The 18,812-nt window shown below is 36.2% G+C and overlaps 2 protein-coding genes across 2 annotated transcripts; one reads left to right on the forward strand and one right to left on the reverse strand.

The window, feature by feature from the left end:
• Positions 1-636: 636 nt before the first annotated feature.
• Positions 637-5,898, forward strand: LOC113742958 (protein LPA3-like). The gene is made up of 12 exons (XM_027270987.2): positions 637-1,123; positions 1,720-1,750; positions 1,930-2,022; positions 2,128-2,190; positions 3,023-3,134; positions 3,442-3,527; positions 4,262-4,320; positions 4,411-4,513; positions 4,596-4,656; positions 5,120-5,202; positions 5,282-5,362; positions 5,565-5,898. Exons 1-12 carry the CDS (start codon positions 786-788, stop codon positions 5,622-5,624), a joined length of 1,170 nt encoding a protein of 389 aa, XP_027126788.2. The 5' UTR covers positions 637-785; the 3' UTR covers positions 5,625-5,898.
• Positions 5,899-6,207: 309 nt separating this feature from the next.
• On the reverse strand, positions 6,208-13,330 carry LOC113741545 (probable cyclic nucleotide-gated ion channel 5). Its single transcript, XM_027269081.2, has 8 exons — positions 13,038-13,330; positions 12,344-12,516; positions 10,562-11,147; positions 9,740-9,952; positions 9,086-9,393; positions 8,391-8,502; positions 7,514-7,750; positions 6,208-7,109 (listed from the first exon to the last, which is right to left on the reverse strand). The coding sequence occupies exons 2-8, from the start codon at positions 12,397-12,399 to the stop codon at positions 6,435-6,437; spliced, it is 2,187 nt and encodes a 728-aa protein (XP_027124882.1). The 5' UTR covers positions 12,400-12,516; positions 13,038-13,330; the 3' UTR covers positions 6,208-6,434.
• Between the last annotated feature and the right edge of the window lie 5,482 nt (positions 13,331-18,812).

Consider the following 18,812-nt stretch of genomic DNA (forward strand, 5'->3'; position numbering starts at 1 on the left):
TCTAGCATATGTCTGAGGCAACTTGGACTGTCACCATGCATTTTTGAAGGGGAGAAGTTGATTGTAGATTTAGAAGAAAAGCATATTGATTGCTTATGTTTCTGCAGAGAGGATGTATCTGAAGAAATTTATCCATTGATTTATGGGGTGCAGTCAAATGACCCGATGCTAAATCCATAACACTGATATGAACAAAGGCAGCTAACAGAAATTCTTTTCTCCGTTCCTAATGTGTTGTTATACTTGCTTACAAATAAAATGGTTTTGTTATACTTTTCGATTGACATTATATTCTAACGCTTTCAAGTATTTGTTGTCAAATGATAAAAAAAAAAAACATTCATATATATATATATATATATATATATATATATAAGTTAGAATTTTTTCTTTAAGGAAAAAAAAACACTAACTGTATATATTTTCTTACCATTGATTTGAACCCCGTTGCATTTTTGGACTGCATTTTGCATTTTTCCCTTGTAGTCAAAACAACAATCACAAATTACACCTTCGTCTTTTTCAATTTCCAAAAGTCTTCTCATCTTCCTGCTTTCCATTCCTTCTCTCCCCCCCCCCCCCCCCCCCCCCCCCCCCCTTTCCAAATAATCCCTTCAATTCCTTTTCCGTTAATAAAAGGAAAATCAGTAAAAAGAGACCGATACTACCAAGTGAGAAAATACTGCCAATTATCAAATCCATTATATTTATAACCACTTCAGCTTCTGAACCTTGTGCTATCTTCCCTCCACTCCCCCGCTGCCTCCCACCAAGCAGACCTTATCATGGCCGTTCCCGTGCCCCTTTCACCCCCAGCACAGCCGCGTCCACTGTCCTCGACTTCCCTCTTTAAGATTCATCAACCACTTGCTCTCACTTCTTCTGTCTCTCTCTTTCCCACATTTTCTTGCCCGCCAAAAAGACTATGTTTATCTCCCGCCAGCTCATCGCAGTACCGCACTACCATCAAAGCAGCAAGAACAACTGCAGCTAACGAATCGGATCCCAAGCTCGGTGTCTCACTTTACAAGCCTAAATCTTACGAAGTGCTCGTCACTGATGCTGCCAATTCTCTGTTCTGTGCTCTTAATGATGGCAAGACCCGCCTCGAAATCGAATTCCCGTAATTTTTCATCCCAATGTACCTACTTAAAGTTCTCACTTTTTGATTGAACTTTACGGTTATTTTTAGTTTATTTGTGCAATTTTAGACATGGATTGTTGTTGTTCATGTTGGAATTATTTTGCTTTTGCTATACCACTATTAATTTTTTTGCAGCAGGGTCAAATGAAGTCCTGTAGAGTTCTTTAATTTATGATCCTACATTTCGTCTTGCGAATTTCGGCCGTGGGTTTTTTTTTTTGTTTTAGCTTATAATTGATGAATAAATGCGCACTCTTGCGAAAGAAAAAAAATTTTAAGTGCAGTTTAACTGAGGCAATTTTTTCAGCGAAGTAACAAAAATGACATTTATGATGTAGCTAACAAATCAGGGACTCTATCATGTAGAATTAATCTAAGATGCATCTCAATTCCCTGAGTTAACATTGCATTGTAGGGTGCCTAAATTCTGGTAGTGTAATTGCTTATTAACATTGGCGTAATCGTGTTTCTTAATCTACTTCAGTATCTGTCGTTACCGCCTCGATTTCTCTCTTGCTTATGCTGACACCATTTTCGTCTTTGTGTTTCACTTTTCACTGGTTTGCATCAAAAAGTCCCTTGCCTAGCAACATGTCTTCTTATAAGGTAATTCGTAGCCGGCCTTTATTTACAGAGTTTGTTTTACATGGATCGCGTGTCCTTTATTTTCCATAATTTGAGTGTGTCGTACTTATCCTTTTTCTGATGCAATTTGGAAATTGGAAAGGTATTGGCCTTTAACAAAAGATGTTACATGATATTGTCGAATTGCTGCATATGTGAAGGGATCATCAGATGAGTTCAGTGATGCCAATATTCAACTGGCTTTGGCAGTTGTAAAGAAACTTCAGGAGAAAACTGAAACAAGAGCTTGCATTGTAAGGCTAGACTTGTTTCGTTCACACACACACACACACACACATATACAGATAGAAACACGCTAAAAAGGGTATGAACTCTTATAACTCCTATTGGAATTCTAGGTGTTCCCAGATAAGCCAGAAAAGAGAAGGGCCACAGAACTCTTCAAAGCTGCCTTTGACTCAGTAAGAGAGTGTCTCATTTGTACATCACATACTGTTCTCTTCAGTCCGAGGTAGCTAATTCATATGTAGAAGCGCCTCAGGAGTCACATTGACTGTGAACTACCAGTGGAGTTGCTTTAATGCAGATTTTTTTTTTGAGAAGGAATATTAATGGGATGTACATTGTATCACGTGAAGTTTATGGGCTCTTTATCTTCTCTTGCTGGAAGTGCTGAAATGACTTCATCTTATCATCTCCAATGGTTGCTTTAAGATCAACTGAGGGAGAAGAAAGGAAATTTTATAATAACTAGTGTTGTTAGGACAAGTTTTCAAGATTTTTTTCAGTCTAAAAACAGGTTTTCAAATAGTTTGAATCAATTTTTATACCTCATGTGTTTCTAATAAAGTCAGTGAATTTCACATACCAAATTTTCACAAGTGTTATTTAGGTATTGAGGCTCAGTATTTACCTCTTTTGTTCAATGTTTTTAATGGTATAAAGAGCAGTTGCATGGTTTTGTGCTGCATGTGCTTTTATGTTGAGACGGCGCAAGGCAAATCACAAAAATCTTCCACATGATGTGATGGTCCAGAAATTAATTGTTGTGAGGAAAGGAGAAAAGATACATGCATTGAAGGATTGACATCCAATTAAAACTAGAATATTACTTGACTGAATCAATAGTTACATTACTCATTATCTTGTATGATAGAAACCTCTTAGCCAATGTCTTATGATACTTAGATGCATGAAATTGCTTGATGCTGCTTCTGGGAAAAATTGCCGGAGCTTTAACAATTTGTAAAGTCATATGATCTCAAGTGTTTATTTGTTTGTTTACGTGTTCAGATTGAAGGATTAACCATTGGATCCTTGGATGATATGCCTGCTGGTCCTATTACCACATTTCTTAGATCTGTACGGAACACCTTGGATTTCGATTTTGAGGATGAGAATGAAGGTTGGTTGAACGAATATAAGTGTCGCATTGCTTTGTGGAATTTAGACTAGACTTAGCGTATCCCTACAAGCTCATAATTGGTAAAATTAAATCTCTAGTATTTCATGACATAAAAAGTTCCTGTAGTCAAAGTAATGGAAATCTCATCATGAAACATGAAGGAACTATTGACATGCCAATGGAGGAGAAATAAGGAGGTCTGATTTAATAATCTGTTTCTTCTCCTTTGGATTTTGGCTGAGTGCAATATTCTTTCTGGAATTAATAGAAAAGTAATCACTATACCAACCATTCCTTCCAAATGCAGGTCGTTGGAAGTCTGACAAGCCACCATCAATCTATATATTTATTAGTTCTAGCACACGTGATCTCTCAGTGATAGAGAAGTATGTGGTATGCTATCCTTGCAACTATAATTTCCTAGTACTTGATGTCTATAAACTTCACGTGCAAATGTGACTGCATAGATGATGTTTCATGTCCAATAGTTGAGCATCGGCAATTTGTCAAGGTTATTATTGGCATCATGCATATATAAGGCTCTCAAAAGGTTTTTGTAGGGGTATGAACCATTTGTATGGATAAGGCTGTATGCACCTAACGTTCCTGCCATGATGGTAGGGCTTTTGTCCGCAAGATAACAAATAACCACATCAACAGATTTCTCCTTTTTTTCATGTGTGTTTGTGTTTAATTTCTAATACAAGAGTGTAGTGTTTCTTTGAAAGAATGAAATCCTTCTTAGATATGTAACTTTGCAAGGCAAGTGTGATTTTTTTGAAAAAACCTATGAGAAGAATCAGAAGAAGCTGAGTGATGTAAGGCTATTACCTTGACTCCCATTTCCTCCTTTAACATCACCTATTAAAAAATAACCAATTAAAACATAAATACTGAATTAACCTGAGGCATTTTCAGGTTTTGCAGTTTACATTCCCAAGCTCCGGACTCTGAGTCTGAAACTTATTATAATTGACAAATTTAGAGGTTGTGTTACTGATTGCCAATCATGAACACTAGTTGTACTTCTTGCAGCCTGTACTTTTCTAACTATAAAAAAGAAATTTATATGTGGTGCTCATATTCAGGTCACTGATGAGGCTTTTATTTCTTTTGCAATGATGCAGGAAAAATTTGCCACCTCCACTCCTACCCTTCTTTTCAATCTGGAGCTTGACACGTTGCGGTACTTTATGATGACCCGACTTTTAGTTGGATTAGTGGTAGTCTCATCTTTGATTTGTTCCCTCTGACCAAGAACCAATCACAATTGCAGTGCTGACCTTGGTCTTCTTGGCTTTCCAACGAAAGATTTACATTACAGATTCCTCTCTCAGTTTACTCCAGTTTTTTACATTCGAACAAGGGAATACTCAAAGGTAATAATTGCTGTTGTAGGTTTAACTTCCTGCTTGATTTCTCATAGTACATTTTACAGATCTTTGTTTTCTGATTTGGAAGACAATTGCAGTGGCACCTTATGTAGTGAATTATAGTGGAGCATTGTTTCGTCAATACCCTGGTGAGATATATAGCTGTCACGCATTCTTATAATACAAATCCTTATCATTTTCTTTTCTCTCTGCATCTTATAATGTTCCTATCTTTTGCTTCTACTGCTGATGCAGATTTGCTTTATTTTAATCAGGAGATTTCGTATAAATTCTCCAATAATGATTACTAGAAATAGATGTCTCTTACCTCAATCATAAGTTCTCAATGGTATGATATTCATTGAGGAGAATTTGGAGCAAAATTTTGGAGGAAAATCCATCTTTTGATGTTATTGTTTTGCATTCTTCTATAACACCTTAAAAGCACAAAGATTGGTTCTGCTTTCATCCCTGTAGCTTACACATTGGTACTTCTACTTCACAGTGTGTCATTAGCTATACAATCTTAATATGTAGCATATAGCAAGACACAAGACTCATGATTAGCTAACAAAATACAGTCATGCTCTTACATTCCCTCAAAAATTGCAGGGCCTTGGCAGGTTATGTTGAAACAAACAGATGGTTCTTTTGCTTGTGTTGCTGAGAGTACAACTCGCTTCACCCTTGGTGAAGTAAGAATCCTCACTAATCCTTAACAAATTCTAAGGCGTTATTATTATTTGTTAACTTGAGATTTTCTTGGCCTGCCAGGCCAAGGAAGAACTGTTGAGGGTCCTTGGACTGCAGGAGGAAAAAGGAAGCTCACTTGAATTTCTTCGAAGAGGCTACAAGGTTGTATTTCAGAGTAGTTTCCTGAGATCTCTCCCCGCCCTCAACTCCCCCCCAACCCCCAACAACACCCCCAACAACACCCCTTCTGGCTTCCTCTGGATATGCATCTGTTGTTCTTGCATAACTGCACTTTTTCCATTACTCCTGGTCCTTGCTCACATACTTGAATTGAAAAATTCTCATTTGAAGTACATAATTTCAGACTATCACTTGGTGGGAAGAAAATATTGATCTGGAACAGTCTGCTGCTTGGCGGAGCTGAACAGTAGCAATGGCAATGAGACAACTTTCACAGGGGAGAGGAAATTGAAGAATGAGAGAAACGAGTTCACTACATGGGTTGGGTGTTTGTAGTGGGAACCAATATGTATAAAGGAAACTCAGTTAATAGATTAAGTTACACATTCACCTTCATACCGTTCCCCTTCCTACAACTCAGCAGAAATTGTCTGCTTGCTTTACAAATGTATCGCAGTTGCTTTGAAACTGCAGAAATGGAAAGTCTTTTTTTTTAAAGTAGTGGATTATTAAGTTCATTCGTAGAGGCTTCCAAAGTTTATAATCTCCAAGGAGCCCTAGCGATGAGAGATCAGATTGTCAAGACTGATTTTATGCTTTATTTCTGTTCTTGATTTTGTTTTCTGGCAATATTCAAAAAGAAAATTGCAATTGAGACTTGAGACTTGAGAGTGGGTATTTGTTTCTCTTCATCCCGTTCATGATCCTTTTCTACCTGATACAAGTAGTTCTAAATATTTTGACGCACGCTGGTTAGTTTCTATATTTAACTTTTCCTCATTTGTTCTCGAAGCCAGATAATACCACAGATCAATTGAAAACTATCCTCATTTGAAGCGGATTAACATAAATGCTTTTCAACTACTAAGAGGACATTTGGTCTACAGCACAGATTACTGCTAGAGATGCTGCTTGGATACAGAAGAAATTTCACTTAGTACAGCAGATCCGGATTTCTATTTCACCTGACAAGTTAATCTACAGTTTAATCAACTTCTCAATCCACAACATCAGTGTTGGAATCAGGAGAGCTTGGCGCAGCTTCATCCAGCAGTTATAAACCAGCTTCAAAGTCAGGTTCGGGGGGCTTTTGCGGCTTTATCAACCTGGAGCTACGAATCCTGTGAACACCACGCAAAGCGTTGGCGGCAAATCTTGAGGCGTACATCGCAGCTCCAAAGCTGGATGATGGGACTGAGTTGGATTCATATTCTTCATCTTCTGCGGCTTCATCTTCAAGGCGACGAATTTCCATGTGCTTCCTCCTTGAATAGCGCCTCCATGCAGCCTGGATGAAGGTGGCGGCCCAAGTTCTCCACTGCTGTGAGTAAAAACGGAAGGTATGCTGCACTTGTCGACTATGAATGCGCCTGAACTGACTGGTAATGTATTTCACTTCATCTGCTATCAAGGCAAACGCCTCCACTTCTGTTAAAGCCTTGACAGTACGAGTAGATGGTGGTAAGTTGGAACCAGCTTTAGGATCCAATGCCCAAGTGAGGAGCTCCTCCCCACAAAAGTCACCTTGTTTCAAAAGACCTCGATTGAAAAATCCACTTCTCCCACCATCTGTTGTTACGCTCTCCAGGCGACCACGGATTATAAACAACATCTCGTCTACTGGATCCCCTTCTCGGACAATGTATGTATTTTCTGTGCATAAACTTGGTTTAAGTCTCTCACAGATTGCATCAAGCAACCTCTCATCCATATTGGCAAATAAAGGAACCTGCAAGCTCCCATTACTAAAATCAATAGCAACATATAAATGTTTATAATCGTTCAATGCTCATACATGATCATATACCATGCCATATTTCATCTGGCGCCTTTACAACCAGAAAAAGAAATTCTTAAAAAAATGTCACCCCAAAGTTATCATACACAGAAATACCCTTGGTCTTCATATTCTTGTTCACGACGACACAAGATAGAAAGTAGCTTCACAGACATGTATCAGATAATTCTACTCCCCAACAATGGAATATTTATCTAAATTTGAGGACTCGGGAGAAAAGCAACCATCAAATGCTTTTACCTATTATCTCATAGTCCCAATGCACATCTAAAAGAAAAGCTCACGTGGCAGTAAACAACTACAATAACAGGGGATAAAAGTTATATAACACTTACTCTTCTGACCAAATTCAAACAGAGATGCCGCTTGATATCCCTCCTGAGATCTTTTGGCAGACTCTGGACCAAGCTCTCTTCATCTACTCCTCTTGTTTCCATCCATTTGTACTGATCATAGCGCCGAACTCTTTCTCTTAGTTCAGGGGGAAGCACTCTATGATGCATCCACTGCTCAGAGTCACGTCTTTTAATTCTCATCTCCTCAAGCCGAACAGTCATAGATTGAAGATAAGTCTGTCGGAGAAACCACAAGAGTCAAGAAAGTCTTGCTTTCATTGTAGAAAATAATTGGTGTCTTAAAGATAAAATACTGTACGGATGTACTGCATAAACTTTGTACAATGGCTCTTTATACTCATTTAGAAAACTGCAGAAAAAAGAAAAACTTATGAATTCAGTATTCTTATTGATACATATGGCTTTGAGTAAGAATTTGAAAAAAGCCTTGGTACCCAACAAAGAAATCCTTATAATGAAAAGGAACTGTAAATGCAACAAAAATGTGCAAGTTAAATCCCTGTAAAGCTGTTCTGATCATAAACCTAATAACAGTATTCAATTCTTATCCAACGTATGGGATTCTGGGCTACCAAGCCGATGCTTCTGCAATTTCATCTGCTAAGCAGGTTGTGACACAGTGCTAGCAATAAATCGTTGACCCAAAATAGGTGGTTTAGCTAGTGTAGTGATCTGTATAAGTGCAGATTCTGTTTAAAATGTAAAGACATTGTATAGTAAGAATAATTTTGCAATTTATCATGTAATATCTTTATAGACGTTTTCTTTGTTAATCAGCAGAAATGAACAGATTAGTTCCATTGCCACAGTGTGCTGGTAAACTAAAGAAAACATCTGCAATTGATTTCTTACGCACCTGCATGTTACCGATGAGAAGAGCAAACAAAATGAGACCAAAAATTGCAATCGCTATGGAGAATATGACCTCTCCAGGATAAGTACTGGTTTCAAGCCCCTGACCAAGTGTACTGGAAAAAATGAAACATCAAAATGAGCTCTGAATACTGCACGCTACTCAACAGTTAAATTCTCTAAGCATATTGGAGAAGTAATGAATTTAGTAAATAGTTCATTTATGGCTTTTGTTACCAAACTATTTGCAACCCAGTCAATCAAATATTATATGCTTTCTCATGCGCAGCTTATACAAAAGACATGCACAGGCACTAGCATGTACAGGATTTTGATTTTCTTTTCTGCATAGCCCTCCCTCGGATTCAGTTTTTTGACAAGTTAATTGAGGAGGGAAAATCTCACTGGTAAAAGTGACATTTCAGAGCTTGTCTAAGATATTCCAAAATTAGCTCCTGCATCTTTTCAGTTAAACATGATAAGGAAAGTGAATGCGTATAATTTATCACAGAAATGCAAAAGACTCCAAAACAATATTTTAGCTGATAAGCATTGCATGGTGCTGCTTTTCCCCTCCCCACTTTCTCTCGAAGTCCGTCAGAAGTGGAGGGGACTTTAAATTTCAGTGGAATCCTGAATTATCATTGACAGAATGGCAGTGTAGATAGTATCCAATTTTTAAACATTTTAGCAGCTTACCTCAAATTCTGGAGGCCCCACCATAAACAGTAAAAGTATTTAGAGATAAAATATTCGGATTCAACAACTCCAGATGTTAAAGCATTTGCATAAATCCCATAATCGAATGCTGAATATGTATCATTAATAGCACAGCGAGAACCGAGAACTGTCTGGGTGACGTTTTCCCAATTTGAATTACTTGGTCTCTCACTTGCACAATAGAGAAGATTAGCATTAGCTTTGCACATGTCACTGTCTTGACAGGCTTCCTCCCAGCATGCATCTCTGCGTTCCACAGCTAATAGGTACCAAAAGGCCCCAACAATCTGTAGTGTCAGAGTAACATATGAGCTCAACATTTTTGTAGAGAGAAACTAGAGCAACGTGAGCAAGTAAAGCAGTTCCTTCAAGTAGCTCAGGTTTTTGATTTTCTGTTTCTGAGTTGGTGATTCAGAAAATCTTATTGCAGCAAAAGGACACCGTTTGAAAGTCAATTAGTTAAATTGTATCATATGAAAGACCATGATCTTTCTTAGGATGATTCACCTCAGTAGAGTCTCCATTCAATGATCAAAGATAGCAGTAAAATTGCAAAGAATGCCAGAGTAGAGTTTCGCCTTATAAGTAGCTGATTCTCTTTATTTGTTCATTAGTATCTTCAGAGCAACTTACATGGCTAGAAAGCAAAAACCACAGCAGATAGTATACGGCACCAGCCCAAGCACTTTCTGCAAAAACTCCAGCTGTTTTTTTCAACTCTGACATCAATGGTAAAAACCGCAAAAACCTGGGGATATATTGGAGAAACACAATGAATACTAATGCTTGTTTTGTTGCCAAGACATCTGAACCTTTTGCCCTATGAAGAAATCTCCACACAACAATCTGCGGATAAAAAATGATGTAATGGCAAATCAGATCAAGGATTTCCTGTAGTCTAATATTATGATATAGCAAAACAAATGTGCACTCATTCTGGTAGTCATTTCCTCCTATAAAAGGGAGATGCTACAAAAAACAGATGCCATTACTTGTTAAATGTTGCTTGGTGTAATCATCTAAATATAGGATCCTATTAAAGAGTCAAAAAGGGCAACAATCACTTCCGATGTCTCTAAAGTAAGAACTTCGTTTAAGTGGTGGTAACATAACTCTCACTCAGAAGCAGATTTGATATCAGCTCCCGCTTGGAGCTGTGTTTTAACTATTTCGAATATCAAACTATTTGTCTTAGATAACTGCAATGGCATAGGTTAGTAAAAGTGCCCTTTACAACTAAGTTGTTTGGGTATAGTGCAATTGTCAGCTGATGAAGTAAAAACTTTAACATATATTTATGAAGGATGGGAAGATCTAATTGACAATGTGGGCAATTAAATTTGAAATTTCTTTACCATGCTTTGGGATGTCAAATGTCACTCATGCAGAAATCATTATGTAAACCACTTTAACTTCCATTAGCTGTTCAAAAAGAAAGAAAAGCACGAACCAAACCTGTGGTAGAGGTAGCACAGAGAGAAGATCTACTATAAAATAACGATGTGTGTATCTTTTTGCAATTTGTTTAGGATCTATCACAAGTTCACCACGGCCAAACACTCGGGATGATGGTGCAATGTAAGCTGTCCGGAACTGCAGAACCATGCGAATAAGGTAAAATGCATCTACTAATGTCCGAAGAGTTGTAGTTGTGTGAGCTAAACTGTTATCTATGTGAAGGCACATCTCTTTACTCCGGAAAACTGGAAGATACAGAAACAGAGGATCTATTGATACTGCAAGGGTGCAGGAACAAACCAAAAGTTTGTTCCAGAATAAGAGAGACTTGTCTTGAGGATCAAAAACTTTTCTCCCAGAAACTTTAAGATCTTCTGGGAACACAGCACGGCTGACTCCAGATTTTAGTGATCTGCCCAAGGTAATAATACCCTCGGATCCTCTTTTCATCCCTACCCTAAATGATTTTGATGGTTTGTTGGAAGAACGATTGGCACCAGTCAGTCCCTCTAAGCTAAACCCAATTCTTGTTTTTCCAGGCATATCGGCTTTAAATGATAAATTAGAGTCCAAATCATCTAACCTACAACACAAACAAGTGTCAAATTATCATCTACAAACATTAATAAACATTTCATAGAGCCAAGCAAATGCAGATTAAGTCATCCAACAGAGGCTTCAAGCAATGCATACAAAAGAATAACCAGTACTCCAGCATCATTATAACCATCTATCATGCCACAGTATTTACAAGACAATATTTCAAAGGTTCTTACCAACTATACCTCCAGTACTCGAGTATTAAAAGGATGAGCATATATTAAGTATAACGAGGAATGCAACTTAATTTGTTTTCATTAAGTATATTAATTTGTTTTCATTAAGGATGAGCATAATTAAGTAACTTAATTTGTTTTCGTTCTGGATATCTATACTTGCCATCTTGTCTAGGGGCAACACATCAATTTACTAGATCTCATTCTGAGTGATCACATATGAGATAACATCAATCTCCTTTAAGCCCTTAATTGATTGTGAATGCATGAGAGAGACATGTACAGGCTTAAAATCAAGTTAGTAAGAAACAGGAATTAGTGGTTCTGGAACTATCAGTTGTATCATTACAAGTTGGTAACCACAAAAAGGCCAAATTTTAAATCTATCAATGAAAGAATATGCCTCACATCAAATTTTCAGGATCTCTCCCAGAAATGAAACAAATATATACATGCAAAATTTTAGGATTCCTTGCAGTCTGCAGAAATACACGCACAGTCTTAAGCATTCCAAAAGAGGGGGAGAAGGGAGGACTAACAGGAAACCACTTAAGAGTAATATTGAAAACCTGAAATGCTGAAAAGCCTTTCACTCTAGCTAAAGGAAACTGTAAAGACATAGTTTAACTTGCTGATAATTTGTTCATTCACCCAACAACATGATGTCCTGAATGGTTTTAATGCTAGAACATCAATTACCACCCTACCAGGAACTTACAATCGCCATGGAAGAGGAAGCAAAACAAAGACAAAATCAAATGACCTTCGACCATACATGCATAAGGTAGTTAATATGATTGTGAGACTCTTTAGGATGATTATAACACCATCAGTGGCACCATATAAAGCAAAAAAGTAGGCCCATAAAATATAGTCAATGGCATTTCAGATGGCTAAAGCAGCTAAAGTCAAAGAACCAAAAAAGTCCATATATTATAATTGACATAACCACAAATTCTTAATAAAATTACCATATCCCTGCAAGGCTGGTGCATTATCTTACCTGACAAACTTCTCTTTCTTGCCGCCCATAAACTGAGCCTTGTAGTTACTGAACATTTTGTAACACTGACAACATAGAGAATGAAGGTTCGCTTAATCCAAATATCAATTTCTTGTGAAGAATGCTGTACTGGTGTACCATAGGTCGGGCATCACGGTAATGCAATTCCTTTGCTGCACAATGATATATGATACAGCATGTGAATTCACATCTAACGAAGCAAATGACATACCTCGCAAGGTATCTTAGGCAGCCACATTGTCTCAGATGATCAATTAATTGGAAACATCAGAAGTAACTTAAGCTGAGGAAATATCAAGTCTCTTGTCCAGAGTGCAAATTTTCAGACTAACAAGGGGAAAAAAAACTTTTTATTTTTCAAAGGGATCATAAAAAGGAAATTATTGAATCACCGAAAATGCAGCAAGCAGGGAACGTAGAAACCAAGACAACGTTTTACAACTTTTCATATTTTTCTGGTGATATCAACATTTCGTAAATGCCCCATCTTAAAAAATGTCAAATCCCCTGCTTTAATTGGTCGGAAGTCTTTCATCCCGTTGATCATACAAATGAATAAAAAAAAAAAATCCTTAGTCTAACTACATTGCCTTTTTATGAATGTGAACAGGAATATTTCAAACAGATGACAGAATTGCATAAAAAGAATCCTTAAAACGAATGATTGACTTACAGGAACATGCGTCCAGTTTTGGTTCCCCAAAATGCTCTTCTCAAATGGGATGTTTGTATGCAATCCAATGAAAAACGGAAAAGGAATTTCTGGAAATTTAGTAATTTTCCCAGAGAAAGAATGATGGTTTTTCGTTTGGACGGAAATGCGCGCGAAGTGGATATCCTGCCCATTCAGATTGAGCAAACGGATTTGGAAAAAAATAGTAACCGATTAAAGCGGTTAAAGAATCGTCAGACTCTGTCCCTTTTTTAAGAAAACAAATCAATAAACTCGACTGTGTTTTGCATGATTCAAGAATTGGAGAAATTATGTAAATAAACTGAAGTTTGAGTCTTGCACAAATAGTATATAACAAGAATTCGATAATATTAAGGGATAATTTCAGAAACCTCCCCTGAGGTTTCTGACACTTTCACTGACATCCCCTGAGGTTCTCAAATTTTCACTTACCTCCCTTGCTTTTGATTTTGTGGTAACAATCCAGTCCAAATCAGATTAAAATATTATTTTCATGTGTGAGAAGGTATTTTTATTCCATAGCTACTCTTTGCAGAAGTTGTATTAGTAGAAGATTCAAAGAAGAATAAATGATTTGGACTAATTAGTAAAGTTGAGGGGGGGTAAGTGCAATACAAAAAATTGCATGCACCAGATGTGCCATGCAACAGTTATTTGGCAGATTTTGCAACTGCTAACTGCAAATTGCAACGGCCAGAAGGTTTGCTGTTTCAGTAGCAATAGCATATAAAGCAAAGCAACTTAACTACCTCTGAGGTTTCAAGCTATTAACATTCTTTGCTACTAATTTGGAGTGATAACAAGTGCATTTGCTGTGCTACAATTAGAGCTCTGAGTAAAAAGTTTTAGCTGCAACCATGGCCTCTTCAAGCCATAGGGGAGAATCATGGAATTCACCTACATCTTTCTCCATTAAAAACAGGTTTTGCCGCTGTAATCGCAAAGCAACCGTAATGATATCAGAGAGTGAAAGGAATCCAGACAAGTTGTATTTCTATTGAGAAATTTCCAACTTTGTGATGAATTTTACAAAAATTCTACAAAATGGGTGATTTTGGGTTTAATTTCCGTCAGGGGGGTCTTCGCATTTGTGAATTTCACAAATGCGAGCTTACAAGAGCTCGCATTCGTGGAATGCGAGCTCTGGTTATTGAGCTCGCATTCCACGAATGCGAGCTCTTCTCAATTTTTTTTTTCCTTTTTTAAGAGATAGGGAATTATTTCTAGGAAGCAAATGCGAGCTCTTATCTTTTTTATTTTGGTATTTTTTGAGAGGTAGGGAATTATTTGCAGAAAGCTTCTAATTTTTGTTTTAAAAAATGTTGCAAATATTTAAAATTTTGCAAATAGCTCGCATTTGTTAAATTTGACCTGCAAAAATTGTATTTAACTTTTTTGTTAGATTTCGCATTTATAAGTATGACTTGTAGAAAATTAGATTCAAATTTAGATGTATTAGGGTTTTAAAAATATTATATAAGTGATAAAAATTTTATAAATTGTAAAAATAAAATCAAACTGCTTGGATAATTAAATGTTATATTTGAATAAGAAATAATACAATAATCATAATAATGATAATACAATAATATTGGTGTAATAAAACTGCCATTAATTTAAATATTTACTTATAATGCCCAAAGAGCCTAATTACCAATTTTTTCTTCTCGCGCTCAAATATAACATTAACCCGCATGCGAGCTAACCTTGAAATAGAAAAAACACAGAATCCCGCTTGCGGGTTTCAGGAGTATTCGGATATTCTCATATGCACCTATGCAAATCGAACCAACCGGATATCTTATCCGTATCCCATTTTTTTAAATAAAAATCTTATAAATTTGAAAAATAAAATCAAATTTAGATGTATTAGGGTTTTAAAAATATTATATAAGTGATAAAAATTTTATAAATTGTAAAAATAAAATCAAACTGCTTGGATAATTAAATGTTATATTTGCATAAGAAATAATACAATAATCATAATAATGATAATACAATAATATTGGTGTAATAAAACTGCCATTAATTTAAATATTTACTTATAATGCCCAAAGAGCCTAATTACCAATTTTTTCTTCTCGCGCTCAAATATAACATTAACCCGCATGCGAGCTAACCTTGAAATAGAAAAAACACAAAATCCCGCTTGCGGGTTTCAACGTTATTCTGCGCTTCGTGTGTTTGCTTTTGTTTTGCTTTTGTCTTTTTTTTTCGAAATGGAGGGTTGGCGGTGGAGCTTAGTAACAATTAATTCTTCACTTTGTTGCCGCTACTCCAGTGCATATTAGGACCACTGGTTTGATCACAATTTCCTTTCCATTTTTGTTCTTGTTATTTCCTCTGTTTCTTTTCCTATATCCAGAATGTCGTATAAGACCACATATAAGTGATCTTATATGTGATCTTGTTATTTCCTCTTGTCAAATCACACCAGGCACAAAAAATGGCGCCAATATTGCAGCTCAATTGGCGCCTTACTCCCAAAATGACTGGATTAATTCATGTATCAGGAATCAAGTTTCTATTATTGTTGTTAAGCTTAATTAATCATATCAGATGCCATTATGTAACTAAACGGTAGTAATTAACCCCAACTACTTGGGATATATCTGTAATTTTGGCCCTGATGACGTCAGAAAAGGGGCCCAATTTTTTATCAAGGGAGATAAGTGAAATTTTGAGAACCTCAGGGGATGTCAGTGAAAGTGTCAGAAACCTCAGGGGAGGTTTCTGAAATTATCCCTAATATTAAACATATATTTACGACTTTCTCTCATTACTTGTTTAGAATATCTAATATATATGACAAGGTTTCAGAAATTATACGGTCAATTTCTCAGTTTGAACCCGCTTGTTGCTTGTGATGTTGGGTTGTATCAGTTGAGGAGCTGGATTACATCCTACCAAAGCAACTTCCATGCATATGAAGGTAAATTGGTCCAATACGCAATAGGCCACCCCAAAAAAAACTATTGCTAATAACTTTTAGTTAAAAAATATTGGTTACAGCAAACTAATCTAAATCCTTTACTTTGATCCCTTCGGTTTGTTACCAAAGAAATAAGCTTGCAAGAAGACAATTCATGAAAAGTTTCGCCTAAGTTGGTTGGCTTGTTCTTTCGAGAGAGAACCAGTCAAAAAACCTTTTTTTTTTTTTGGTTGCCTGCCACGGTATCCAGGGCTTTGCCCTGACTAATCCGTTGGTCGACCCGGGTCGCACACCTGGCTGTGGTGGGTGAGTCTCCCAACAAGGATAGCTGCATACGCCAGGTTTCGAACCCGAGACCTGCTTAAGCGGAACCAAGCTGCTTACCACTTGGCCCAACCCCAGTTGGTGTCAAAAATAAGAGGCATGAAGTTACCATTTTAAAAATAAAAGATGAAAAAATTCGTTTCACAAGATGTAAAGGTTTTTTTTTTTTAAAGGTCAAAAAACCTTTACATCTTGTGAAACGAATTTTTTCATCTTTTATTTTTAAAATGGTAACTTCATGCCTCTTATAAAATTAAGTCATCCGACACATGATCATTTTTTATGTGCAAAAACATTTAATCCCATTTATAATTAAATAAATAATCCGATTTATATTCATTTTTATCCCTATAAAAATAGGATCCGATCCGAATCATATTTATCTATTTCTTTAAAGGGTGAGATTGGACCCCATTTATACTCATTTTTGCCACTGAAAAAATAAGATCTAACATTTTTTATTGTATAAAAAATGAACGTGTGTGGATCACATGATGATGATTTCAAATGATCAAAAACTCGTTAAAATCAAATTTTGCTAATTTGAATTTATAAGAAACGTAACTTTTTAAAAGTAAAAGATAAAAAAAAATTTATTTGACAAAATATGATGGACATTTCGAACAATTTTTCCTCTTCCGACCTTGGGAGAATCTAATTAGTTGAATTGGTAACACACTTGATTAATTCTCGAATCGAGCTCCTGTGGTGGAAATCAAGAAGATAGCCATCAGAGAGCAGTTCCAGTCCATAAACAATTTTTTTGGGGAAAAAAAAAAAGTACAAGAATGTATGTGTGATCCAGCTGCAAAAGATAAACGATACTAAGGCGGTTCAATTAGACAAATGTTTACAGTTAAATTTACATTCATGCATGGAGGAGTACAACGTCTCTCAAAGACTAATAAAAGCTGAAAGGCAATGATGTTGTACTTCTTTTGATAAAAATAACTTTTTCTAGTGCGCATCCTTTTCAACAGAAACATATTGCAACTCGACAATTGACAAGGATTTAGGACCTAAAAGTAAAACGAAAAGGAAAACTTTCTCCTGATGCTTAAAATGGGTAAAGTTTAGAGACAAACAAGATAATATATGGGCCTAAGCAAATTGTCCGTAGTTGAGGGTGGAAACGTTGTCCTGTCTTTTCACATTCCTTTCCTGTTTCTCGCCAAAACCTAATATTCTTATGTTCGTCGTATTTGTTGCTAAGTGGATGCAGGTCATTGGAAAATTTTTCATGAGAATGTAACGCAAATTTTGAAATCAGGAATTATAGTTTGGAAAGTGGACAAAATTAAACCGGCTGTGGATAAATTAATTTTTTGGGGTGCAATTTATTTATACCAGGGAAAGACATTTTCGCTAGATAAAAACCAAGAATAACCTTGCTTTTTTTTTTTTTGGGAAAGACACAATAGCCTATTCTTCCCAAAATTCATAACCATACAAAAGGCTTACGCGAAAAATGTGCTTATATTACAGCCATATAAATCTATTTTCCGTAATCCTTGAAAACTTAAGTCTAATAAAAACCCTACATTCTCTGTTATGGATCAGGGGCATGTCTCCATTATGGATCAGGAATCTCATAAGTTGAGTTTTGTTTGATTCAAACCAAGCCATGCAATTTCTACTACACTTGATGTAAGCTCATATAGTTTTTAGGAATATTAATGGGTAAGGTAAAATCTAATGCATGTGAGTAGTCAATCCGATGGTTAATCTGATTAGATGATCAATGAGTAATCCGTTAGGATTTGGTATTGATGAGAGATTGCTGATAGATAATCCGATAAGGTTTGATAAGCAAACTCTAAATACCAGATACGTATGATGCATGCACGTGCCTTAATTTTATAGTATAATAAAATATAATTTTAACCCAACTTTTTATATAGCCCTTCACAAAAAAAATGTTGAATTTCTCTTATGCAGGTTCGATGACTCTATCCAAATTTAAGATTTAACGTAGTGGGTTAATTTAATATGATGCATGCATTAATTTTAATTCGATAATAGTTAATTCCTTTTTTTTTAACTATTCAAATTAGTGAGTAGAGGATACTTGATGGATTATCCAAGCTCGAGAGCCAGAAGACTTGGTGATGAGAGTTAAAACGCGTAAGGTCACCTAATTGAATTTGGTGAAAGATTTAAATATGCGGATTAGAATTTGGTAAATTGGATTTTTTGAGAGTGTCCGATCGGCTGCCATCCCTAACAATTTTGTTGTATTTGTAGTTTTCCATTTATTTAATTTTATGAGTTGATAAATTTAAATGTATGCTCAAAGTGTATGAATTTGCACCAAAAATTAAAAGAATTGCATCAACAGATTTCAACCGGAGAAATCCACAACTTGTGAGACCCGTTTCCCTAAGCTATGTACCTCTCACAATAATGTTATATACCTTTCACTATCCAAGGTGCCCAAGCCTATATGCTTCAAGCCCTGTACCCAAGCAAAGATAAATCGAGGAAGCACAAAGGAGAGG

The sequence above is a fragment of the Coffea arabica genome, chromosome 4e (genome assembly GCF_036785885.1).
Source record: "Coffea arabica cultivar ET-39 chromosome 4e, Coffea Arabica ET-39 HiFi, whole genome shotgun sequence".
Classification (NCBI taxonomy): domain Eukaryota; kingdom Viridiplantae; phylum Streptophyta; class Magnoliopsida; order Gentianales; family Rubiaceae; genus Coffea; species Coffea arabica.